This window comes from Corvus moneduloides, chromosome Z (assembly GCF_009650955.1).
Source record: "Corvus moneduloides isolate bCorMon1 chromosome Z, bCorMon1.pri, whole genome shotgun sequence".
In the NCBI taxonomy this organism is placed as follows: Eukaryota; Metazoa; Chordata; class Aves; order Passeriformes; family Corvidae; genus Corvus; species Corvus moneduloides.
In genome coordinates, this window is record NC_045511.1 from 29,063,276 (window position 1) to 29,090,256 (window position 26,981).

Below are 26,981 nucleotides of genomic sequence, written 5' to 3' on the forward strand. Positions count from 1 at the left end.
GTGAGATGTAATTTAGCTCTATGCTCTCACTTTCACTAGCGGTCAGGGTATATTCTTCATGATGCATTTGCTCTCTGCCCTCAGCGGCAGGAAAACATGTCAGGGAAACATCCATCCTGACTATGCCATATCATATGTGATCTGATGATATGATCTGCTCTGTTCAGGAAGCCTTGCAAGAAACTAAGTGGAATACTCTTAAATTGCAATTGCTAGTTTTATTCAGCATGTTAATTTGCTGCAGGAAAATTGAGGAATCCAAAAGCAAAGTACTAGTCCAAACGCCTTGGGAAGAATAGGCAGTATCCAATTTTTCACTGAAAAGTAGTTAAGAGCAGTTAGTCACTCATGTTCAGGCATAACGATAAGTAAAATGTTACAGACATCACAAACAGTCTACCATTGGAGTGCAGCAAAGGAATTCTTACTGCTTTTCTGTGCAACTTTAATGCTCCTTGAGCAAAATGTGTAAGTATAGGCAGTATAAAATATGGACCTCTTTTCAAAAAGCATGATTTTTATTGCTTTCTATAATGTGCCAGTTGTTTTTTACCAAGTTCTATATGTCAGAGAAGCTGCAAGTAATTACTAGTCAGTACAGGGAATGGAAGGGCAGTGCTGTAGTGAATTCTCAAGGCTGTTATGTTATACCAGTCACCAAATGCATGCAACAAGTGTGTAGTAGGCAACAGATGCTTGTTAGATAAGGGTTAGTGACTGTGTGTGCAAATTCTTTGGTCAGGTACAGTGGCAAAGTGAAAACCAGTATCTTAGACTAGCCACATGATAGATAGTAAATTGCCTGGGCTTCAGAGTTTGTTTCTTCTACCAACTTTCTGCATTAGTTTGCTCCCCACTTTCTCCTGCTGTATCAGATGAGTAACATGTTCTGTCAGAGTCCTGAGCTCAGTAAGGGAGTTTTAGTTCAACTGCAACACAAACTATGAACAGCACAAGTCTAATCTTACTGTGTGTAAAGGTGTTTTACATTGCCTATACACCAAAAGCTTAAAGGACATTTTGAATATGGGTTGTTTTCAGGTGAGCATTCACAGGAATCTAGTCTGGGTTAAAGTCCTCTTCACCATTCCAGATAAGAAGGGAAATACACTGATGGTCAACAAAGATTTCTGCATTTACTGCGAGTGATGTCATTACTCTTGAAAAGAACATGAACAATCCTTCTACTTCTATGGTGCAAAGAGTTTTTCTTTCTCATGCTCCATACAGCAACTATAAGCTGATCATAGATTACCTGCTTTGGAAGGAATTCTCCAAAAGCATTACATGATCTGGTGCTGAAGGTGCAGTGCTGACAGCAAAGAGTTTTACTTGTCTCAGACAATTTATACTTTAATTCTGGGTACATAGTCCGATCCTCAAGCCCCTTTTCTTCAGTTCCTGTGGAAGAGTCGAACAAATGCCTTTATTCTGCAAGAAAAAGGTATTATTCCTTGGCAGTACACTTGTGTGAGTTTCTACTCGGGACTAAGAATAGGACTGGTAGGAGTGACAACGAGCCTGTGCTAAACCCCGTTTAACCAGTAGATGGCAGAACTTAAATCTTTGTTTTGCTACTGAACCCGAAGTTCAATAAACATTGCTGCAATTCTGTGAGGACTCATTTAAAGAAAGACAATTGAGTAAACCAGTGCTAAGACCACAAGCAAATTATAATATATTTATTAAAATCTGCTGACCACAGAATTTCCTTTAGAGGATGCACAATCATCTGCTTTAAAGTGGGAGATGCAGTAGGCCCTCACTTAGTTGAATAGCCAGAATCCACTCTGGTATTTCTGAGAGGTCTTCTGAGAGCTGTCAAACTCTCTATTTTTAGACTTGTACTCCTGTTGCACATTAGCAATTTGAACAGCTTAAAACAGTCATGACTGACAATGAAAACTCAGCATGAACTCCTTCATGAGCCACCAAACATATTTTCCTGTACTCAGGACAAGCTGTAGGCCATAACCTGCAGGCTACCATCTCACCAGTTCTTCAACTCATTCACAGATGGCTTCCTGGAGTGAAACACTTTTACTGAGTGTTGAACTCATATGAATATATAAATTCATATGCTCTGTAGAGCATAGTATGTTAAATTATGTACCCTTAAGTGCTGCTTATGGGGACACAGCACACCAGAGTAAACCTCACCAGACCTTTTCATTATACTGCAGAGAGCCAGGAAAAGCAGGACACATGCAGACACTTCTTTTTGATGACAGCTCCAAAGCTCTGGGTCCTGTAGGTTGCCAGCTCAAGTTTATTGTCTCCCCATCAGCCCTATCCCAGCCCAGTTTGAGACTGATTGCAGCAATCCTGTGATTGCAGCAATCCTGTGATTGCTGCAATCTCAGTGATCAGCTGAGCCTTCATGGAAGATTACTACAACACTGAAGTCTACTGCTGTATGTTATGGCTTTATTTGCTGTAATAAGCTGAAAGCTGTCTCTTGGGAATTCAAAGTATTTGTAACTTCTTGATAGGATCAGAAAGAGTGAAATATGTTTAGAGACACAATAGTGAAGTCAGATAGGAATTGAACAGATATGATATGCTCCCTTGGCTTCTAGGACATTGGTGAAAAACCTCAAAGAACACTCCAGAAGGAATCTGATGTTAGACCAAGCTTCTTGTAAATGGATTTCAGTAAGACAGAAAGGCCAAAGGTCTGACACATAGTTCCTCATCTGCTGTGAAATAATTTCATGAAAAACCCTAAAAACACTAGGATGCACATGACTGCAATATGAAAGGCATTGTTACTCCTATTTGTATCCATCTTCACTGCAAGAACAGAAAATATATTTTTTTAATCCTGATTTAGCACAATGCGTGATTGTCCAAGAAAACTGTTGGACATCCTTGCAATCTGATCCTAAACCCAAGAACCCATTTCAGTTAACATCTTCCTTACAAACAATGGATCTAATATAGTTCTCACCTCCTGACAGTCTTGGGAGAAAGGCAAACCCACACATTTTCAGTCATCTGCTAAATAAGACACATTATTGTAAACTCGGCCCCACTGAGAAGAATGACAGCCTCAAATACTCAAATGCTGGAAAGACCAGCAATAACGTTCAGACAGCATTGCCATAAACCCTTGAATGAACAGCCTGTCTTCCAATCCCATTATGGCCTCTGTGTCCTTACACAGAACTAGTAGAGACTGAAGCAGTTCTGCCTCTTTTTCTGGGATATAAAATCTTCCCTTCTACCCATCATCTTCAGGGGCCTTCCCTCCCCACAGAACAGAAAATACAAACCCTGAAGATATTTACTGGGAAAAGTCAGAGCTGATGTACGGTTTTCCCATTTCTGTTGCTGACCTGCTGTTTTCACTAGTCTTTGCTTTTTGTCCAAGAGATTTTAGGTCAATCAGATTTTGCAGCAATTGCTTTGGTATCTAGGTATGAAGGATTTTATTCATGATTCAAAACTTAAACTTGCTGATACACATGGGCCTTGGAAGTCTGTTCTGTTAGAAACAACAACAAAATTTAAAGTTTTAGATATTATTTTTAAAGGAAATGACCCAGAGAGTCATTACAGGACTTAATCTCACAAAGAGATTTCAAGAACATACTTGAAATGCTGTTATTACTATTAATTAAACATATACAAAAATAAAACTTCTATCAAATAATGAAACATCTAAAGCTGTAAGGAAAGCACTAAGAGGTTTTAGAAATTCTCTGGGTTTTCCTACCATCAGAGTCATCTACTGTTTTGTGGTGTCATGTAGAAACATGGGCTTCCACCTTCAAGAGCCGAAAGCCAAACTACAGCCATAACTGTGTTCTGCCAAACTCAGTCTTAGGAACCTCTCTGGCCAAAGGTTTGAAAAAGATGTTATGAATTAATGTCCAGTTCCATGTTAACCATTTGTTAAAGCAAATCATATGTTGTAAAAACTAATACCATTCTAAAAGAAGAACTTAGTGCAAGTGAATTACTCCATGTGGTATTTATGCTGAACAGAAAACAGGCCAACATGGAAGTGATTTTGAGCAATAACTCAAAAGTACTGTATGTTGTAGATTGCAGGCTATTTACAGGTATCAGGTTTTACTACAGAGGGGCCCTAGAAGTCTTAACTGTTCCAGTGTAGCAGGTGTGCTAAAGCCAGGATTTCTGTATTTAGTTAAAAAAAAATCCTACTCAATGTATCTTTTTTGCTAGATTTTGGGGTCTTTCGCACTGATTTCTCCTGGTCTGACAGTTCCAGCTGGACAATGTGTGTAGGCAGGAGGATCTGTCAGCACATGTCAGTGTGGAGGTATCCAACCCACAAACAACCAAGTGAGACATCATGGGCATTTTCTATGTTTCATCCTTCTTTACAAGTAGAGCTAAGAACTTCTATTTTCATTCACCTGAGACTTGCTATCTGCAGCAAAGCCAGCAAGTAACTCAGTATGCTCTTAGCCTGAGCTTTCTTCAGGTAAAAACAAAACATTACTGGTCTTGTTTCACTCCACCTCTCAGTGGTTAGTGTGTCCTAGCCAGACAAGACCTTTCCAAGACTTGCAGAATATTTACACTCCTTCCATGCAACTCCTCTTTACTCTGTACACAATTATTTTCCTGGAATTAGATACTTTTTAGTTTACTTAATTGTTAAGGAAAGTTTCCTGTCTGACCATCCCGGAACCACTCTGGCAGGCACACTCAGACCACGTGAGCTGGAACAGAGGTCGTTTTACAATGGGTGGCTCTCCTGAGCTGATGGGTGCCCGGTTTGACTCCCTACTTACTTCACTCTCACCCAGTCAGACCAGGTTTCCTTACAGGCTGGACCCCAGGTTTCTCATGACAGAGTCTCAGACTCTTGGATTCTTACAATTGTTTAATCATGGTGCAGTGACAAAGTAACAGCTCAAACTGGTGTCTCCGAGGAGGGACCCTGAGCAAAGCAAACCCATGCCTTTTATACCCTCACAGCCTAAGTGTGTCAAAGTCGGGGGTCTTCCAGCTGAACCATTGGTTCCTGCTGTGTCTCTCAGTGACTGCTCACCTGGCTGGGCCACAGGGCCCTGTACCCTTTGTTGGGTCAACTTCTGTTGGTCTTACTTCTGGCTCCTGCTATCCAGAGCTCAACCTGCAAGAGCTCCCACGGCAGCTGCACCCTGACTACCAGCACTGAATGTATTCCTCAACATAATTCATGCCCAAACCATATACTGTTCTACCGGGAACCTGCTGGGCACTGATGAACTCTCCACAGCACTCAGCTTTGGGGGTGATGTAAATTATGTCCTCTAGGACGTCCTGTACTCTGATATTGTTCTTTAATATTGACGTCATGATATTGATCTTGACCAGCTTGTAAGCAACAGCTTGTTTCTGCCCACAGCCAGGCCAGTGAGCTCTCCCCCTGCCAAGAGAAACGACAGGAGTTCCCACTCATTGCACTGCCACGAGGATGAGGATGCAGTCCTGTGTGTCAAGTGGTGACCCGAGCGACACCTGTTTGTTTCCGGGCCCCGGCTTCACTGACAGCAGCTCTGGACTCCTCCGAAGCCTGAGCAAGCGCTCGGGCTGGGAGCACGTGGCGCACTTACGGCCGGCACAAGGCACACCACAGCCCACACCCCGCTGCCCATGTCACAGCGCCCCTCTCTCCGATGGCTCTGCCCACAGCAGATCTGGCCTTGACCTCGGTACCATCCTCCTACCCACCCCTCCATACGCACAGCGCTCCCTCTCCTCTTCCCCCACCCAGGGAAAGGGGCTGGTCCAGGAAAGCAGCGGCTCTCTGCGGGGCCAGGGCTGCGGGCAGGAAGGGGAAGCCCGCCCGCCCCGCGCCCCCGCCGCCCGGCTGGCTGGCTTGCTGGCTGGCCGTCCGCTTGCTTGTCCTCCCTCCCCCCGTTCCCGCCTCCCTCTCGGGCGGCTGGCGGCCATCCCGCCGCCGCTCGGCCTTGGAGCGTGGGGCGGAGCCCGCCCGCCACCGCCCCTTCCCTCTCCCTGTGCCCGGCGGCCCCTGACGGCGAGCGGCGGCGGCGGTCTGTGCTCCTCGCTCCCCGGTGAGTGCGAGTACCCGCCGCCCCGCTTCTCTCCCGCCCGGCGCCGGCGGCTCGGGTGCCTGGGAGCCGCTTCCCCGGCCGCGGCGTGCCCATTCCCGGTGGCCGCGGGGAAGGTGGCGGGGTGGAGGGGCGCCCCTCGGAGCAGACCCAGGACGGGTGCGGGCCCGGGCGGAGGGCGGGGACCGGCGGCTGGCGGGGCCCGGTGGCGCGACGGGCGACCCTGCCGTCTCCCGGCCCCGGCTGCCTCGGTTAGGGGCTGGAAAGGGCCGTTGGATGCTGCGGAGGGAAGGCGACTCTGGCGGAGCAGCCCTGGGGAGGCACCATCTCGTAGCAGCGGCGGCGGCGGCAGCAGCGGCGGGCTGTGCGGCCCCCGCCGCAGCTCCGGGCCCCGGCTGGCGAAATCGGGTCTCCAGCTCTCGGCTTGGGGCCGGCTCACAGCGGGTACAGGGGGCGGCTTTTGCAGAGCGGAGAAAGAGGAATGGATTTAGCTCGAGAAGACCGGGCGTGGAAGAGAAGTTAAGCTGCCCTGTCCTCATCTAGGTGAAGCTTTTAACATTAATTTTCCTCCTGGAACTACTCGAGCCTTGTCTATTGGTATTTCAGTAATATCTAAATAGTAGAGGATAGTGCAAGGTGTACATATAGCACACAGCAACTTCTCTGTGCTGCAAAAAAACGTCAGTAGATCTGCAACATAAGTGGGACAAAGAAAGGATGGAAGAAAAGAATTGGAAGGTGATGCCTATAAAGTGTCAGGTTTTAATAATTTTGGGTGACAAAATAATCTGTTTCACGTTCATGGCATAGATAGCAGGTGCAGGTGTTCTATAACAGTCGTGGAGGTTGTAGCACAGATGCAGATAATTGCCTTCTAATTTACCTTGATTTAGGACGGTGGCTGTGGAGATGCCCAGTTTCAGTATCTGGATCAGGTATATGTTTGGATTGGTCCCTGCTTATCTGCTTATGCTCAGCACGTTTCCATGTTTCATAATACCACCACAGTTCCCATTTATTTTTTAACTCGAAGTTGTACTTTGATATTTGGTTTCCAGCTCTAAAGCTAGTGAAGGTGGGGGGAGGGGGATAAAGAGGAAGACGAAGAGGTCTGGACTTCAGTATTTTTTAGTATCAGCAGGAAACTTGGTCTAAACCAGAGGATTCTCTCTCCAAACAACTGGAATTGAATTAATATCTCTGAGCACTCTGTGCTGTTGCTATTGTTCAGACTGGTTTTATCAATTCACAAAACTGAAGTAAAGGAAGACCACCCTAGAGAAATATTAACACTGGAATGTTTATTTAGTAATGCTTTGCTTAAAAGCAATTGTACTTCATCAGAATGTCCTAATAAACTTCTGGGGATTGTTACTGCTTCAAAGAAAGTAAGAGGAGTGTAATGGGCATAGAGTAGGAAGTGCAGCTGAGTCTTGTGCCTTCCAGGATCTATGGTGTGTGTGAAGAGTTATTAGGAAAATTATCAATACTTTACTCGCCTCAGACTTTATAGAGAAGATTCTTGGACGAGCTTTCCACATAAAAAGAAGTCTGATCACTTAGCAGTGCTTTACAGAGTATCTCTGTAGACTATCGCTGAATTGAAAAGACCATAGGGCTTTCTAAGTGCAGGTTTTTGTCATATCACGTTTGTAATTTAGCAGCTTTGTTTCTCTCTGGTTGTCTTTGGCCAGAGGATGAGACACTCCGACTTTGATACTATTTGGTGAAGTTTTTATAGTAATGGTGGAAGAGCCAAAACAACAAATGCAGAAAATTAGAAAAGAAATAATATTTGCACAGTAAGAAATGGAGCAAATCTCTTTCGTAGTGTTTTCCAGGATAGACTCTCACTGCAGAATTTTACCATGTAAGAGCTGGAACTTAGCTCCTTCCTTGGAGTAACAATCCACTTAAGCTAAGCAGAAAGATATGAACTGAAGAGTGGTCCCTTTGTGTCTTGAAATATAGAGACAGTAGAGAGGAGTCTTAATTTCCATTCTGCTCTGTTTGTGTGAAAAGGAGATAAATTTTTTTCAGGATTTTTGCCTTCAGTGCTGCCTTAGGGATTGGTTAATTCAGTAGATTTCCTCTAGGTATTTGGCACTTCTTTGTAAGAATTGGGATTTCTCACAGCTGTAGGATCAGAATTCCAGATGCTTGTGAAAGCAGGTGTTAGTTTCGGTTGTTTGGTGGGTTTTTTTGCCTACCCTTTCTGTGTGAAAGCTGTTATGAAAAAGTTGATTTAAAAATGTTTGGTAGAACTTGATTTGCCTCCCCAGGGAGCTTGGCCAGTAAACTCTGCTAACAGCTAGTTCAAGTTCATGAAATCGCATCAGACACACACTTGTTCTGCTTACAGACTGAAGCTGTGGGTGTTTGAAAGGTGGATTAATCTACATGAGTAGTTGAATAGCTGCTGAGATTATAGGTGGCAGTTATTGGTGTGAGAAAATTATCCTTATTTCAAGACTACAAATTCAGGATTTGTCTTGAAATGGTGTAAAAAGTTAGGATGTACCCCCCACAGTGTCAGATTATTTCACAACAGTAGTAATCCTCTCATGAGTTCTTCATTCTGAAAGGAATCCTTCTACCTACATATCTCTGGTAGCTCTGAAACAGTTCAGATTTCAAGTTGTAGAAAAGGAGTTTTAGAGGTGCAGAGAGAGAAGTTTATAGAGCTCGTATAATAGTAATGGCGTGAGTACAGAGCTGATTCACAATACTCTCATTTTGTTTGCCTTTCCCATGCACCTCTGCTGAGTTTCTTCAGCCTTCACAGGAGCCTTTTGAAACTAACAGACCAGTACCGAGATGTCTTTTAATCCTGCCTTCTGAAATTGAATGAAAATTTTAGACCAAATCTTTGTGCACACTCTCTGTATTCCACACTTCTTGCAGCACTTCCATGTTGGTTTTGGTTTTTTTCTAACACTGAAAGCTAGTTCTTTGTTAAAACTGGTCCAAGCTGCATATTTGTTAATGAACAGTCTAGGAATACAAGCATAGGGTAAAAAAGCAGCAAGTTTGTATAGAGGTAGGAAGTAGGTTAAAGTTCAGAGTTGCTCTTTCATGAGGTGGGAAAAAAATTTCAACACTTCATTTTTCAGTGTTTCATAGTCTCCAGATAAGCTTCCCTTTATTCTCAGGCATAACACTGCTCATTCTCCTGTAGCAAAAAAAGGAAAATTAGTCTCTACTTTTAACTGGGACACTCAGTGGTCAGTGTGCTGACAAAGCATTCCCTTAATGTTTACACCTGCTTAATTATGATCTGGATTTTCTTAAGACTAGATCGCATTTCAGAGGCCGTCCGAGAGCGCACAAGAGCGCACTCTGTATGTGTGCTTGCCGGGGTTACCAGAAGCTGGCGAAATCTATACGAGAGAAGTGTTTTGACAGTCCCTCCAAGCTGTAAGTGCACAATAACTGTGTTGAAGTGAGGGAGGAGGTAGCATTTGGCTTTCTGGAGGGATGACTTGAGGGAGTTTAGTATCTTCATCTTGGAACTGGGCATGCATCTAAACTTTCACCTCATTTGGAGCTGGAGTTACTTTAGGACCTAAATGTTTGATTTCACAAACTTGATCTCTGACCTAAACTTTCAGTTCCAATATGTGCAATACAGCATTGCTAACAAAGTGAAATGGTCAGAATACTTACGACAGTCTGTTAAATACAGAGATTATAGGAATATGCAATTAGTAGCCTATCCAGTGCATTGGTATTTTAGCACATTCTGGATCTGAATAAATAAGTATTTTAGCATTGCAGTCAAAGATTTCTGCCAGCAGGAGAAGGTAGGAAAATCTGCAATTTAAAGCTCTGTTTGTTCTAGTACAGTGTTCCTCTTGAGCATTAAAGTTGAAATGGGGTCCCTGAAACTTTGCCTAGACATTGTTTAAAAACCCCTCAATTTTGTATTACTACGTTTTTTCCAGTGTGGAATACTGGTGTAGTTTATACCATCAGAAGAGTTGCTCAGTCATCAAATTGTTAGTGGACTTCTCTTTAAGGATCTGTATGTAATGATGGACTTTTCTGTGTACTAAAGAAGCACAAAGATTCTTTCTCCAGTCTCTTTAACCCTAAAATCTCCTAGCTGTTAGCAGCAATGCAACAGTGTATGTTTGTTACATAGTGGCCTTATCTGCCACAGGTAGAGTAAGGGTTAAATAATAAGAGCTTCTTTAAATCAAAACAAGAAACCTGTGTTTATTGCAACAGTAATTGCACTCATCTGTTCTTTGTACATCCAAAAGTAATTATAGCATTTTATATTTTTATAAAACAAGACACTGCTTGTTCTACTTCTGGTGTTGAAGGCTGTCCAAATGCTGGGGGCATGTCTGGGCTTGAGGGGTTTTTTTTCTGGTTGGTTGGTTGGGTGGGTTTTTGCCATTTTTTGATGGGTAGGTGGGGTTTTTTGTTGTTGTGTTGCCATGTGTCTGTTCATCTCTATCTGTCCATCCATTTACCCAGGGTAACAAAAACATTTTTCTTAGGCAACTTGGATATTTAAACTAAAAAAATGTATTTTTTAGGATTTTCCTTCTAAACTGGCTTGAATTATGGATGGATTTACTTAGCAAATTTTAAACATCTGACTGATACTGAAGAGGTTGCCTTTCCATATCAAAAATGCAAACTTCTGTCAACGTGCTTAGCATGGGTATTCTCCTTCCTTGGTCTTCAGGCAAGGTAGGCATACACAGAACATGCTGCAATTCCAGTATGGTGGAAGTTCCTACCTGATGGACCTGCTTAGAGATCTTTATTCGTGGCTATGCCATCTATAACTTAGGTAAACTGGAAGCAGTCATCAACATTTCTAGTGAAGGCCCACTGCTGAGTAGAATGTGAAACCATGAGAAGAGCTGTGTAAGTTTTAGAGGCTCAGGGGAATTGAGCAATAGCCCATAATTAAAGAAGTGCTGTTCAGCTATATGTAACTGCTAGTAATGTCACGAAGTGCATGCTCAATATTGTGAAGAAAAATTTATAACTCAGTAGCCTGCCCCTCTGCTGCAGCTCCTGTTAGATTTTTTTAAATTGCTTGCTTTTGCCATTTGGAGGTGCTTGTTGCAAACTTGGCAGCTAAGTACAGGTACATACAATGGCAGTCATTTGAGTGGACGAAACCAAGGGAAGTAACTTGTGGGAGTAGGAGCAATAATTGCAATGGAAAGTGGTAAGATCAGATTCAGCATGGATGGAAAAAGTTGTATTTTTTGAAGAAAGACCATGAATGTTGCCTACGTCCTGCCTTATCACCAGGCAAGGACTTTTATCATGGTCCTGCCAGCTCACCTCTTATTTTCCTAGTTTTCAGTTGGAAGTTTCATCACAGAAACATACTTTGTCATGTTTCTTCACAAATTTTCTGCAAGTACCAGCAAGTCTGAGCCTTCCCCTTTTTCTTGATGACTGATAAAATAGCATCTTTGCTTTGCCTGAGTGTAATATTTTTTAGCATTTCTAGAGTCTGGTAAAATGTTAAAATTAAACTGCTTCTTTGCTGAGTGTGTGCTTCCCAGTGGTGGCCAAGAATTTACCCACATTTCAGGGAAAAGAACATTTACTACTTGAAATCTGTTTTAGTTAAGATACTATGTGTTTAGTTTTATGAAGAGATGTCTAAAATTAACCTCTCAACATTAATAATGTAGGCACCCTTTCATAATTGGAAAGACAGCAGCTAAGAAACGAAAGACAGAATAGAAAAAGCAATTGTGGAAACATGTTCCCTTTCTCCAAGTGGCATTAAATATATATCTGTACTAAAATGCTGAATAACCATGGCTGTTCTGTTCCTACTTTATGGCCTGAAGCTTAGACAGAAATTGTCTCATCCAGGGCCTTTTTTCCTTTCTGCAGGTCAAACAAAATAATCTGTGTCCTTGGTTTGTCCTCAGGTACTTCTTTAATAAATTTGATTATTACTAATCATGAGTCTTTTGTAAACATTTGTGTCATGTACTACAGAAAGAGCATGATTTACTATCAGCATGTATTTTAGTAGAAAGTATTCTGCATGCTACAGTTTTCTCTTTTTCTGGATGGTGAGAAATGAGTGGGATACTCTGATATCCCTAAAAAACCTCAAACCAATAAATAGTGTTGATAGTATGGATCTGTTTACAACCAATGAGTGTAAGTGCAGCTGTGCTATTTAAAAATAATCTCTTTTATTTGTGATGTGAAAGAGATTGCTGCTTTTAGTCTGACTAGCTCTATTCTATTTCACTGTCAACTCTAAAGAGAGTAGAATAGTATGTTATAAAGTGATGTCTAGAACAGTTTTCAGACTTTTTCTCAGGTATAGCAAGAAACTAAATATAGTTTTTCCTCTCTATCATCTTCGTGAGATAATTTCTGCAAATGAAAGATTATGAGATATATTATGATGTTTTCTCAATTCCATTAATTTCAATAAAATTTATTTGTTGTCGTTGTTCCAAGTTACTCAACTGCTTTTAAAGGGACCTGAAGTATATTCAAGGAGTCACTGTCAGTCAAGAATGTACTTTAAACTGAGCGAAGTCCTTTTCCAGTCAATGTTGTTGTGATGTGGCTAGTACTGTGTTTATGTTAGATACTCAGAAAAGTTATAACGGGTGAAGATTTGAAGGCATACGTGCAACATACGTTGAAGTCTCCTGTGAATGTTCTTTTTTTAAAGAAATAAAAGGTTTTAAGATTTTAAGTTACTTACTTAAATCCTTTTTGTGGAGATCCACATGAGACTTTAATATTCTTTGAATGTATCTGACTTAGTTGATTAACTAATAAGAGAAGGCAAGGAAAGAGGATGGACAGACACGTTTTTCCTTCTGTCCCCTTGGACTTGTGCATGTTTCTTATGTCGTGATCATCTAAAGGCATGGCCTTCAGGACACCACAGAGATCCCCACAGACACTATAGCCTGTAGGCATCTTTGCAGTGATCTTTTGGTGCTAGTTAACATCTGAGATCTCATGGTAAAAGCTGAGTTTGCTGGCACACTCAATATAGATGAAGTGAGGAATGTTGTTGTACTAAGATTTTGTTTGTTCAAAAGCTTTTTTAGAGCATCACAATGTAAAACTTGCGTTTCCAGAGAAATTTGAACTGTCCTGTGTCATATATAGGGCTACAAACAGCAAGAGACAGCTATTGTGGCCAAGGGTTCATTCTCTACTCTAAAGGGCAAGATGTTGCATTTGCAAAAAAACAGCTTTCTTTTTTTATATTTGGAAAGTTATGGCCTTGTCCAGATAAATTTGCCCTACCTGGTATTCATGGTTATAATCTTTCTGCACTTCTACTTCTCTGGGGGAGAGAGAAAAAGTAGAAATCAGACTTTCTGTGGTGAGCTGATGTGCAGTCTGGGTGAATTGAGGTGTATTCTAACAAGAGATTGAGTGTGGTGGCACAGCGATAAGCTACTGCATTGATCTAACAAGGGGAGTGGAAAGCAGTATTGATTGTTACAGAGTTCAGATTTAAAGATGATCAGCATAAGTGTCGGCCAACTTGTGGATGTTCTCAGAATTTTAATAGTAGACACTAAGGAGGGGCTAAAATAAAGCTATTGTTTGTCTGGTACACTTCATACAAGTCATGCAACCCTTTAAGAAGGTTCCAGTACCCTGAGATTAGCTCCCTTGGTCAGAGCGTGGTGCTAAAAATGCCAAGGTTGTGGGTTAGAGCCCCATATGGGCCATTCACTTGGACTTGGTGATCCTTGTGGGTCCCTTCCAACTCATAATATTCTCTGGGTCTGTGTCAGTAATAAGATGCTCCTTTTTAAATCCTATTCTGCATTTTTAGGTTTGAATAATCCACAATTTCTTACATAATCTCCACACAAACAGTTCTAAAGTTGTTGGGTTGATCAAGTGCTTGTTTTGGTATGTCTGAGCAGGTATTGATGTGGCCATGGTCAACGCGTGTGACCCTGCGTGCAGCACCAGTTCCAGGCAGACAGATGTCTGCTCCCCCGTGTTGCGTATTTACGTTTCAGTGCCTGCAAAACATGAATAAATATTCTGTGCTGCAATCACAAGTTAACCTGTGTCACGTTAATCAAAAAGTTAACCTGTATCTATCACAAGGATTACTTAAAAAATTTTGGTATACTCAGTGTGCAGAGCATTGCCCCCAGACATCTTTTTGGCAAATTACTGGTTTAGAGTTCTGTGCTGTGTTCACTCAGTTTATAATTTACTATGTGGAAATAGTAGTTGGTATGACTGAGGGCTTTCTTGGCTCTGTGAAATTTGCTATAGCAATGCTGCTAGTTCTTACTCTTTTCTAGAGATTTTACCTCTTTTCAGGTATTTCTGAATGGCTTCTAGGTTTGTAACAGAGTTCTTCGTATCAGTGTGACCAGGCAGATGTAAATAACTTGTGATTAGACCTTGGTCAGCCCACAGTTTGGCTTATTTGTGTAACTCACCGATGAGAGGAGACTAGTACTGAAGCATCTCATACTGTGAACTAAAAAACTTCTGTTCAGGGAAGAGGGTGATGTCTGGTAAAGTAATGTTAATATGTAGATAATGTGTCATAACATCTTGAATTGCTGCTGTGATTTGCCAAGACATGGACTTAGATGGAAAACATTCGAGCTGCAATTTATACTTGGATGAGAATATGTGAACTGAGTACAGTGGACGCATGGTCATATCAAATTAATGATCTGCTTTATCTGTCAGGGGATATCCGAATATTTTCTATGTACAGCTACTCTTAGACTTTCCCATGAGAAATGGTTATGCATAAAATAAAGTTCTCACAATGGAATGCAAAAAAGTGAATCTCAACAGGAGGGTAGCTGGCAAGAAGAGGAAGGAAGAAATTTGTTTTGATCATGCTCAGTCATAGAAGCACAGAGTTTGCTTAGGGGAGTATCTAGTAGTTCATGGTGTTTAAAGATGATTACACCTAAAACTTTAGGGGCTTGTGTACAGGATGAGTATGTGCAAAGATGGGAAGAGGAGTTTCAGAAAATAACTTATTGATGGGAATGTGAGAGGTGATACGTGTGTGTGCTTGCAGTCTGTTCATTTGCCAGCCTTCTATCTTCCCTGGGCATTCAGCTTTTTATCTAGAAATATCCATTTTTTTTTTCTTTGAAAGAATTCTGGACATTTTTCTGTCTTTTATGCTATTTTGCTGCTTTATACCCTGGACCTTCTTTTGTCACCATTTCTGCTATTTCCCCTTTGCTGTCTTCAATATACATGAACTTTAAATTTTGAAAATACTGGAGTACTTTAAAAATCCCCCATAAATGTATTCCACGTAGTAGTATTTCCTGAATGTTCAATGAAACTGGCAGGTGAGATAAATTGATGAATTCTTTGGCCTTTGTCTGTGTTTAACAAATACTGGACTTTGTGCATTCCTTTGCATTAGTTTCCAAGGCCTGTCATGTGTATCTCATGCTTTGTTGTGAGTTTTCTTGTTTGCAAAACTGGAGCAAGAGAAAATAATGTTACTTGAATGAAGACAGGAACAGTGCTCTGGGAAAACATTAACAGATCTGAAAATGAGGCCTGTGATTATCTCTCTTCTAAAGAAATTTTAATCGTGACTGGGAATGTTGCCAGGCACTGCAAGAGAATTGTTCTCACTGTTAAATTGTTAGCTTGATCCTTGGCATGTGTTGGCCTAAGCCAATTCTTCCATGAGAGATTTGGGCAGAGTTCAGGTCTTCAGTGTGGCCTAGGAAGTGTTCCTTAGGTAGTTTGCATACAGTTAACCTTTTCTGGAGATAGATACTTCTACAGTATGATTTTAATTTATTTTCTGTAGTGGAATTTATTAAGAGATGTTGGTATTCTGGAATTTAGGCCCCTCTCGCTAGCTGGCCTTGATATGGGGAATATCTCAGGGTCCCTTAACTTCTGTATGTGAACCCTAAAAGTCCTAGGTCCCAGAGGAATGCTTTATCCAGCAAACCATTACACCACAAAACCCAGTAAATCAATAAGCAACAACAAAAAAAGAAAATATCTCAAACTAAAATGGTGTTTCAAATAGAGCCTATGTAAATTTTCTTTTTGGTGGTGATCCTAACAAATCTTTCTGAAATTAGGAGGGTTCTTTTTGTCTCTGGTAGCATTTGTAATCTTAGTCTATAATACTTTCTGTCTCAAAACAATAGCGTTTTCTGGTTTGGATAATTGTTTTTAATTTTGAATGCAAATGTCTATCTGTTTAGCTTTAGATCAGTGCCACTTCTGCTGGTTTTGGTGGAATACAGTGAATTTTGTTCCTAATAGCTAGTATGGGGCCTGTGGTTTTGATTTGTGCTGGAAACAGGGTTGATAACACGGGGATATTTTCATTACTGCTGAGCAGGGCTTACACGGAGCCAAGGCTCCTCACCCACCCCACCAGTGAGGAGGCTTGGGGGTATGCAAGGAGCTGGGAGGAGGCGCAGCTGGGACAGCTGACCCAAGGGATATCCCACAGCATATGGCATTATGCTCAGCATATAGAGCTGTGAGGAGAAGGAAGAGGGAGGTGTTTAGAGTTATGGTGTTTGTATTCCCAAGTCACTGTGAGGCATGATGGGGCATTGCTGTCCTGGAGATGGCTGAACACCTGCCTACCCATGGAAGAGGTGGATGAATTCCTTGTTTTGCTTTGCTTGCAGGTCCAGGTTTAGCTTTAACTATCAAACCATCTCAACCCATGAGTTTTTTCAAATTTGCTGCTCTGATTGTCTTCCTGATCCCAGAGCACAATGGCTGTCTGAATCACAGAGGCACAAATGGCTGTCTAGAGACAGCATAAAGAAGAGAATAATGAAGACATTGAACTTCCTTACTGAGATTGTGTCCAGAGAAGGGCAGCCAAGATGGTGAAGTAGCTGGAGCACAGGTTCTGTGAGGAGTGGCTGAGGGAGCTGGGATTGTTTACCCTGGAGCCTCCTTTCAGAGGCTCAGGGGAGACGGTATCACTCTGTACAGCTCCCGGAAAGGAGGTTGTAGCCAGGTGGGGTCAGTCTCTTCTCCCAGGCAGCTCGCGACAGGATGAGGGGACATGTTCTCAAGCTGCACCAGGGGAGGTTTATATTTGATAGTAGGAAAAATTTATTCCAGTCACTGGAATAGGCTGCCCAGGGAAGTGATAGATGCATCATCAAAAGGTGTGTGGATGTGGCACTTGAGGACACGGTTTAGTGATGGATATGGTGGTGCTCAGTTAACATCTGGACTCGATGATCTTGGAGGTTGTTTCCGACTTTTAAGATTCTATGATTCTAAACCATGTGGTGTATCCATATTTTTCGCAATACTCTTGTGTTTCACAATACTCCTTCAGACCTTTTATCTCTGAGGATGTGTTACAATTAGATTTGTGGTGAAAAGGGAATTACTGGCAGTACCTTTTTCTCTGGTACAGGCCTTTGTGTGTGGGACAGATACATTGTAGACTGTGGGAACATGTACTTCGTATACAGGACAGATGTCATGAAAATATCTTTGATTTTTCTTTTGTTTTAGGGACACTAGGTGTCTTCAACAACCATGAGCAACCCTTTTGTACGGATTGTGGAGCCACTGGACCCGAAACAGCCTCTGAAGAAATTCTTTAATCTGGGCAAATTGGAAGATGTGAGATATGGTATGTTGACAACATAAGGGAAGAATTTTGTTAATATTGATGAACAGAACCTGAACAGACTTTGACACATTGGATGATACTTGATCTCTGGAGAGAACTGTGAATTCAAAAGAGGGATCTTGAAAATAAAATTTTAGCAAAATTTAATTCTTGAAATTTAAAGCTACAGAAATATTGGCAAGATCACAGTAGTATTTTCTCAGCATACTGTGCACACAGCAGTCTTATTTTTCCTGAGCGGGTGAGTAGAGCTAGGCAAAACCAAGAGCACAAATTTTCTTATAAACTGCTAAGCTATCTTGAAAGGCTGGAAAGGCTCTAACACTGATATATGTATGATTGAACCAATCAGAAATATTTTTCAGCTTTAAAAACAGTAGTGGCTAGAGAATTCTTTCTGAGGAGGCATTTTCCTAGTTCCTCTGACATTTCCCAAATCTTTCAGTGATACTGGTAAAAATCTTAGTGTCTGTGCCATTGACTTAGAAAGTGAGTATCTATAGCTTAGAATTGCCTATGGTGGGTGGTGTTGGTGTTTCAAAACGTAAACCAGTGTTTAAGGAGAATTGAGGGAACAAGAGGAGGAACATTCTCTCTGAATGTTGGTAGCGCGTATGAATGTTGGCAGCACATATCCCTTACAGGCTCTGATAAGTGAAAAGTCAATTAATGTCAGTCTTCGTGGGTGAAAAGCAGAGAAGAGTCTTGAGGAATAGACAAATACACATACGGTGTTACCAGTTGATCCATTCCAGGATTCCAAGAGTGATAACCTCCAGATTCTTTAAAGAAAAAAGGATGCCAATTCTCCCTATCCAGCATGAAAAGAGAGTAGCTTACCAGGGAAGGGCAGAAGATTCTAAAAAAACCCAAACCAACAGTAACAATTACCCCCAAAACCCCCAAACAATCAAAATCCCCCAGAACAAAACCCCCAACAACAACCAACCCAAATTGTTCTGAATTACTATGTCCTGAAAAATAGATGGGCTTTTTTTTTACAATACCACTAATGAGATCTCACTGTGATTAAGTGACTTATATGTCTTGAGGGGCAACCCTGTGTAGACAGTTGGAACAAACGTCTCAAAAAATTTTAAAATTTATATATTCTGACAGGCAATCAAACAACTGTTATTAAAATGGAGGAAGGACTGAGACATATTTGGGTTTTTTTCTTCACACCCATTGCTTGTAGTAGACCTGTCAGGACTGCTTCAATAGTATTTTGTGTCGTCTTCTTTAAATATTTCTAATTTGAAGTGAAAGAAGATTATTAGATGCACAGTCTGACTTTCATTCAGTTTCATTTTCAATCTCTTGAGATGAAGAGACTGCATAAGCCACTAAAGCTGTGTCTTCCAACATATTAGTAGAAAACTGTTTTTCTAGTACATTTGTATGTCTGTGTTCAGTGACAAGAGTGAGAGCAAACTGCAGAAAAACAAGGTGAGCACAGCATGTTTTCAGGGTAGCCTTGCTATGGAGGATGGGAAAGCTGTGGAAAAGTCCCTCAGCAAAGATGTCTACTGTGTCACAGGAGCTAAGATAATAAACCTGCTCAAAGGATCAAGTGGAACAGGTCAGTTAGCATTGGCTTCCTGGCAAAGCTGGAGGCTGGAAAAGGGGCTTTGATAATTTGGGATAAAGCCTTGTGAGAGTATGGGGGCAGCACTTGAGGACCTGTCTGCCCCAGGCATGGAACTCTGCGCTTGCTGACATATGCTCTAAGGTAAAAACTGAGTTTGTTTCTTGCCTCTTACCCATGCAGCTCGCCTGCCATTTTCCATTCGAATCCTCCTGGAAGCAGCAATCCGTAACTGCGATGAGTTCCTAGTGAAGAAAGGAGATGTTGAGAATATTCTCAACTGGAAAGTGATGCAACACAAGAGTGTTGAAGTGCCATTTAAGCCTGCAAGAGTTATTCTGCAAGACTTCACGTGAGTCTGATGCTCTCTAAAGCAAGGAAGAGGGGCTTTTGAGAGTGCAGCAATGCTCAGCTTGAGGTGGAGGGGTGAGCTAAGGGGAAGGATAGCAGTGATATATTAACAAAAGCCTTTTTCAACTTTTCTGGATGTCATGCTACAGGCAACACTTGAAGAGCCAAACACTCAGAATAAGAGCATTGAAAGAAACTCTTCTGGGATGGAGAAGGAAATATCTTCATAAAACTTCAAAACAGGGAAAGAAAATGTGATTGATAAATTGCATCCAAATTAGGAAGTTTGGGGTTTAGAAGTTATTCTTTGAAGGGGTGGTATTGTCTAGTCTCTCCTTTTTTTGTTGTTTGTTTGGTTTGGGTTTTTGTTTGGGTTTGTTTGGTTTTGGTTTTGTTCCCCAGGGGCTCTTGCTTTCAGTTTTTTTACCTATTTCAGTTCTCATTTATAACCCACATCATTACTTTGTCTTCTAAACCAGTATTAGTATAAATATATTCTTAAAGATTTCTCTGCTATTGAAAAAATGGACATATTTTTCCCAGAAATGCAAATTGAGATTCCTTCCTAATGGACTCTGAAAATTGGGCCTTGTTATTGCAGTGAGTCCTCAGGTGTCTGTAGTAATCATGTAATAGTTCCTGTTCCTGTGGAAAGTCAATCTTCAGGTGGAACAATAGCATCTAACTGTTTTAATACAGCATTTGTCTTGCAAGTCCACTCACTGTTCTTTTTATCTTTGTCCTGTGTCTTTATAAAACGTTTTAGTACATCCAGTGCTGCTACGTTGCCAGTTGATTTTCTTCCTCACCAGTAAAGTGTCTTAGCTGTCATGTCCTCTGTTTTGCATTTTCACAAAGGTTGTCCAAGTGCTAGAGACCCAGTACAGCTCTACTTTTAAAGACAATGGAAAAAATTGGCAAAACCTCGAATGAAAGAAGTACTGATTTCCTAGCTATTTTTCATCCACTGGCTGTTGTTAATGTTTTGAAAAACTGGAGCAGAGAGGCAGCTGAATTTTCAAGCTAACATTGTTCCTTCTCTTGCTGTTCTTCTTTCTTGCCCCCTACTTCTACTGAGTTTTAAAAATGTGTGTATAAGTCTGCAGAGCAACTGCATTCCTGAAAAATGAGCTCTTGGACAGGCCTTTTCAGAAGGGCAGCTTTGGCAACTTTCCAAAAGCCATACAACAATTACATTCAGATTGTTCTGGTTTAGAATTATTTAATTTTGTAGTTAGGATTATTCTGTAATTATCCTGAGTTGTTCTAAGGTGGTAGAAGGATATCGTATCCATTCCATATCAATTGCACATTCATAAGCAAACATTCATAAGCATGGCAAAATAACTCTTCTGCTACATTCCTCCTACCCCCCTGCCTCAAATTCCCCTTGGTAGCATAACATAGAATTTCCTATTTTTCTTGTAAAAAACTTATCCTGGGATATCAAACTGCTGCAAGCTGCTGAACATCAATTAATTGTGTCCATGTTAGATAATGTGGATCCTTTTTTCTGTTTGTTTTTGGTAAACATTCAGGATTTTCAAGGTAAAATTCAATAGGAACTACAAAGCCTTTTACTGCTTTTGTTGTTGCTCTTGGTTTCTGATATTTTTAAAAATTGATAGCTTCCTTATGGTCAGAGTTGAAAACAGAAACTCTTACTGCTTTGGGCTGCTCTTACAAAAATGTGGTTTTTTCAGTGGGTTGCTCACTGATGCCAGATCCCTATGAGCATATCAGAGAACTCTTTTTGTCTCAGCAGCCAGCAAAATCAGATAGGCAAGTAAGAGGGTTTTCCAAGCTAGTTGAAGATATCATGGTAGGACATACCTCAGAAGAAGCTGAGAATGTGTGTGCAGAGAAGTGTCAGAAGCTTTGTTAAAAAAATACAGAAATGTATATGATCTCTTAGATAAGTCAAGTATTGAAATGCCAGAAGTTCTGGTTACTACTCATTATTTGCTTGCATTGAAAGTGGAGGAGTGTAGTTTGCTTTGCATGTGACAGTAGCTGTCTGTTCTGCATCTCAGGATTGGGTTTTGGGGTTTCTTTCTCTTTTCCAAGTTGTTTCACCATGCCTATTTTGTTTCTGTTGTAGTGGGGTGCCTGCTGTGGTTGATTTTGCTGCAATGCGTGATGCTGTGAAGAGACTTGGTGGGGACCCTGAAAAAATCAATCCTATCTGTCCTGCTGATCTCGTGGTAGATCACTCCATCCAGGTTGATTTTAACAGGCAGTAAGAATTGAAAAACACTCTTTTGTTCTTAATGGTAGTAAGTAAACTGAATCCAGTTACTGATCATCAAGTCAGTTCTGCTGGTGATACTGTTAGCATTTGTACTACAACATCCCAGACATTAAGAAATTTTTAAGTTAGACTGTTGTATCAGCTGCGGTGAGTTAGAGGGAGAATTTTACTCTCTCTGGGGTGCATCTCTCAGCAGCACAAGCCTGGACTAAATGCTGATAGAAACAGACTCAATCCACGCTTGTGGTTATTGTACTTTTTTTTAATAATGCTTCATTACTATTAATTGCTCAGAAATAGCTTTTTTCCCACATACACTTTTTTGACCCATAGAGTTTTTGGAAAGGACAAATGAGAATATTTCCTTTCTTCCTCACTTCTCTAAGAATAGAGATGATCTACACTAGGCTCAGCTCTGAGGAACTGCTTTCTGCTTCAGTGCCTCCAAGCAGAAGAGCACAAGACACTGCTTGCTATGGCCCCTATGAGTCCAGGAAAAAAACATGAGGCTACTCAGTCCTCAGCGTGCTACAAAGACTCAATAGCTTTCACTAGACCCACAGTGAAATACAGGATCTCTGTATAGAGGTCCTTCTACCCTCTAAGATACATAAATACGGGCCTACTGAACTAGTCTTCCAAACAGATCCTGCAATGACATGTTTTATGGTGGTTTCCTTCTATATTCTAGAAGTTTTTTGGTCTGCAGTTACTAATAATTATTTTTTGTCACAGCCTTATTTTATTTCTATTAGGCTCGTGAACATATGTAAGAAAGTAGAGATTTTCTCTTGCATAGAGAACATTGGCCAGATCTATGCTTCAGTTCTTTCAGGTTCTGAAGACCTAAGTTAGGCACCTTATTGAGATGAAAAATTTGTTAACACTATCTACTTTGAAACACAGAGGCTTCAGGCAGCACTGTATCATAGCGACAGACTTTTTAACTGAAGTTGCGAGATAGTTGTGTTACAGTTTTCTTTACTGCCTTGCTGATTACTTCTGATTTAGGTGTTGGAAAAGTCACATTTCTGTAACATGCAGTGTTGCTTTCCTCAGGCTACAACTTTTAGGCCTGGCAAATGCAGATTAGTATTCACATTTGAAGCAGGTTTCGGGTATTATCTCTTAAGATTTCTTAAGTCAGTTTCATTGGTTGCCTATAGTGGTGTTAAAAAGGTGCAATGGATCAGCATTCACATTAGCTCAGAAATCTACTTTCCTTTCAACCTTTGGGTATATTTGACTAGATATAAAATTTAGGTGGATATTTTTAGTTCTGACAGCTGATTATTTTCACTTGCAGGTCAGACAGCTTACAAAAAAATCAGGACCTGGAATTTGAAAGGAACAAAGAAAGATTTGAATTCTTAAAGGTACTGAAAAAAAAATCTTACTTGCATGGAGAAACATTTGGTGAATGAAAGTTCTTCTGGTGTTCATGTTGAAAATTTTTTACTCTAATTCTTTTTGTTTCAGTGGGGCTCTCAAGCTTTTAAAAACTTGAGGATTATTCCACCAGGCTCTGGGATCATCCACCAAGTGAATCTGGAGTACTTGGCAAGAGTGGTGATGGATCAGGATGGCTACTACTATCCAGACAGTGTGGTGGGCACTGACTCGCACACCACCATGATAGATGGCTTGGGAGTGCTTGGCTGGGGTACGTACAGCAGCATGTCATGAGTAGTCTCTTGGCTCAGGGAGCTGTGTTTTGGGCTCTGATGAGTTGACCCGGGCTGGTGGGTTAACCTCCACCCTACCACTTGCTCACTCCTGCTAGCACAATGTGGGAAGAGAACTGGAAGTCCAAATGCAAGATTAAACTAATGGGTAGGGACAAAGACAATTTAAGTGAAGAGGGGTGAGTGTAAGGAAAGGAAATTAAAGAAGTGATGCAAAGACAGTCACCACCTCCCATCAGCACATCAAAGCCCAGCCAGTCCCTGGGCAGTGGCTACTTTGGAAAGCCCACCTCCCAGATTGATGCTGAGCATGATGTTTTATGGCATGGAATATCTTGTTGTTCAGCCCTGGTCAGCTGTCCCAGCTGTGCCCCTCCCAATGTTTTACCCACCCCAGTTTACTTGCTGAGGGGCAGGGTCAGAAAAAAAATGCACTGATACTGTGTAAGCACTGCTCAGCAATAGCTAAAACACTGGTGTGGTATCAGCACCAGTTTGGTCACAAATCTAAAACATGGCACTATAGAGGCTGCTATGAAGAAAAGTTATCTCCATGCCAGCTAGACACAGTTATGTAGCCTAACCCTGAAAGCAAGTAATGTGATAAGGTCTCTTACAGTTATATAAGGCTTTGTAACTAAGCTCCCCTTTCTGGTAACTGCCTCAGATGATTTCTGCTGCATGTGTTGTTGGTTTTGTTTGAGTTTTTTATATATTCTTTTCTATTCTGCATTGAAATCACAGGGAGGTAGATAAGGAAAATATTAAATAAAGGAAGGGAATTGAAGTATCATTGACCATCTAATAGTTCTTGTGTCACTTGGCTACTTTAAAAGTGTTGGGTCATCCAAAAAGTATTGCAAATACTAATCTATTAGGTGGAAGGTGCTGAAAATTAAATCTGAGTGAGTTAAATATGGCCAGAGAGGACATTCTGAAGAACAGGACTGTGATGTTCTAATACCAGTACTCTGCAGAATATTTGTTACAGGAATAAATATAAGTAATTTATTTTTCCTTGTAGTGGTGAACTGTGGTGCTTGAATTATTGAATAAATAAGTAACTATGGGGTGGAAGTATTTGCAGTAGCAAAGACTTCAGCTGAGGCTTTATTTTCCTGTGATATGGTGATAGGAGCACTATTGAAACAGCTGTTGTACAAATATGGAACACACTGTGTTTTTCAAAAATATTTTCTAGTTGTTCATGAATGTGCTTGTGAAGTTCTGAGCACCACATATGATAGGACTTTTTGTTTTTAATAATCCAGCTATACTACTGTAGCAATATTGGTTGATGGGGACTTTCTATCAGGGATGAAAGAGTTCTTGGCTTAGAATGCAAAGGTAAACAAGTTCAGTGTATCTAAAACATGACATCTTTGGGATTAGACACATCTCTTATTCTATATTTGGTTGCAGCATATGCATGGAGCCATCATTTAGATAAGTTGTAGTGCTAAAAGCTGCTTGGAAAAGTGTGACTCTTAGCTTCAGTTTTCCTCCAGAATTTGAAAAGTATGGCTGGACACAGTCTATAGCATATGTGCTCAAAATGCATACTCTTGGATCCAACATTTCTTTCCAGAGGCTGGTAATGCTGAACTTGGTTCATGACTGTCAGTGGTAGTCAGTCAGTTATATTGACTTACTTCACTTTTTAAAAATAGTTCAACACCCAGTGAAAGGAGCCACATGACTGGATCTGTCACAGCATTATCTTTTAAATTAACATAAGTATATAATTTTGAATAAAAGAGATTAGAAATTATTTTTCAGAACCATTATTAGATTAAGTGGGAAAAAGGATTGGAGTAGTGATTTGGCATTCATAAGTGACTATTACAGGCAGTTTGTTCTAGCTCAGTATTCATTAAGCTAAACAAAAGGTAGAAGGAGATTTCAAAGGAGAAGATAAACATACGAGGGACTTTTTACAGGCAGCAAGTTATAAAACTGCTTGATGGTTTGGCTGCTTAATGCCAAATTGCTAGATAATAAACATCACAGGTTTGTTAGATTGCATATGACTGTGACATCTTGATACATTACCTTAATAAATTAGCAATATTAAGTAGTAGCTGGAATTCTAATAGTGAAGGTGCTTATGCAAGGGTTCCCACCTACACATTCCCAAACCCTGTTGAAACGTAGTGGACATAAGGGAAGATATTTCTGTCTTAACAAGTAGCTTTTCTGTTAGCATTCTTTAGTAACGTTTCTTTCTTTCAAAATAACTTCTGAGTTTTCGTTTGGTGGCCAACAATCATGGTCTGCTTATATTTCACTCACAACACATCATGTTCAGTGCCTTGTCAGTGGTTCTTGGTTTAAGATATTAAATAAAACTTTCACATCTGTTATTGTGAAACCCAAGCATTCTTAGAGTAAGTTATTTAGATTCACCTAATACCCTGTCTAATAGCTTAGGAACAAGGATGAAAATAGGAAATAAAATTAAATTAAAAAGCCCAACCTTGCAGAAACAGTAGTAAGATGAGGAGTGCCTCTTAGCAGAAGACTCAGGCTGTCTGCTTTCTCTCCCCTTTCACACCCTAAATAGAGTACTCATCAGGCAGTTGACTTCATATGTTTGTCTCTGACACCTTCGTATCTTTCTAAATAGTTGCATTGTATCCTCCTGTTGCATGCAGGTGTGGGTGGCATTGAAGCAGAAGCAGTGATGTTGGGACAGCCGATCAGCATGGTACTTCCTGAGGTGGTTGGCTATAAGCTGGTAGGAAACCCTCAGCCACTGGTAACATCCACTGACATTGTGCTCACCATTACCAAGGTAAATTACCAAGATACGATATTTTTCCATTACTACCAAGAGCTAAACATATTCCGTAGGAGAGTGTCACTGTACTGACTGCTTGAGACAACCCTGTTTGGGCTTCCACATAGTAATTTTGGACTTTTTAGAAGCTTTATCACTCTCTGTGGATTGGAATCAGCTGATCAAGGACAATTTTCTAGGCCAATCTGTTTCCAAGAGGCCAAACAAAATATATGTTGAGATATTTTGGAATTTGGTAATGTTTTGGAGCAGCAGTGCTTTTCCTCTGCCTCAAAAATCCCCCGATGACTTGTTTTTGAAGTCCCCACTTAAAATAAGGCAATATAAATCCTGGAAACCAGACAGTAAGCATTTTAGTCTGATGTCTTCCATGTGCAGGTGTTTGACTCATGTCATATGTTCTTAATATGCTTACTCACTCTGTTCATTGTCACTGAATTAAGAGTATTACTGGGTCAGCATTAGTGTTGTTGGAAGTCAGAAATCTGGTACACAAGTTCATCATGGATGCTGTCTACAGAGAGACCTTCAAATGGGGAAAGCCAACATTTTTTTCATTATTTTATTCAGATATTGTGTGTGTTCAGTTTGACTGATGTACTTGTGCAGTTGGTTTTCCCTGTTTTCCCATCTTTGTGGGTTTGCTGG

General features: G+C 40.9%; 1 protein-coding gene across 2 annotated transcripts in view; it reads left to right on the forward strand.

Annotated features, from left to right (window-relative positions):
• Window positions 1–5,924: 5,924 nt before the first annotated feature.
• The window catches only part of ACO1 (aconitase 1), a 35,960-nt gene continuing 14,903 nt past the window's right edge, over window positions 5,925–26,981 (forward strand). Inside the window, exons 1-7 of one of the 2 annotated variants that reach the window (XM_032095425.1) lie at window positions 5,925–6,035; window positions 17,538–17,658; window positions 19,430–19,598; window positions 21,699–21,836; window positions 23,155–23,224; window positions 23,328–23,511; window positions 26,188–26,327. In XM_032095425.1, coding sequence (XP_031951316.1) covers window positions 17,562–17,658; window positions 19,430–19,598; window positions 21,699–21,836; window positions 23,155–23,224; window positions 23,328–23,511; window positions 26,188–26,327 — 798 coding nt within the window. In that variant the 5' untranslated portion in view covers window positions 5,925–6,035; window positions 17,538–17,561. Of the gene's footprint in view, window positions 6,036–6,482; window positions 6,576–17,537; window positions 17,659–19,429; window positions 19,599–21,698; window positions 21,837–23,154; window positions 23,225–23,327; window positions 23,512–26,187; window positions 26,328–26,981 lie in introns of those variants that run through there. The other variant, XM_032095426.1, reaches the window with a different exon arrangement.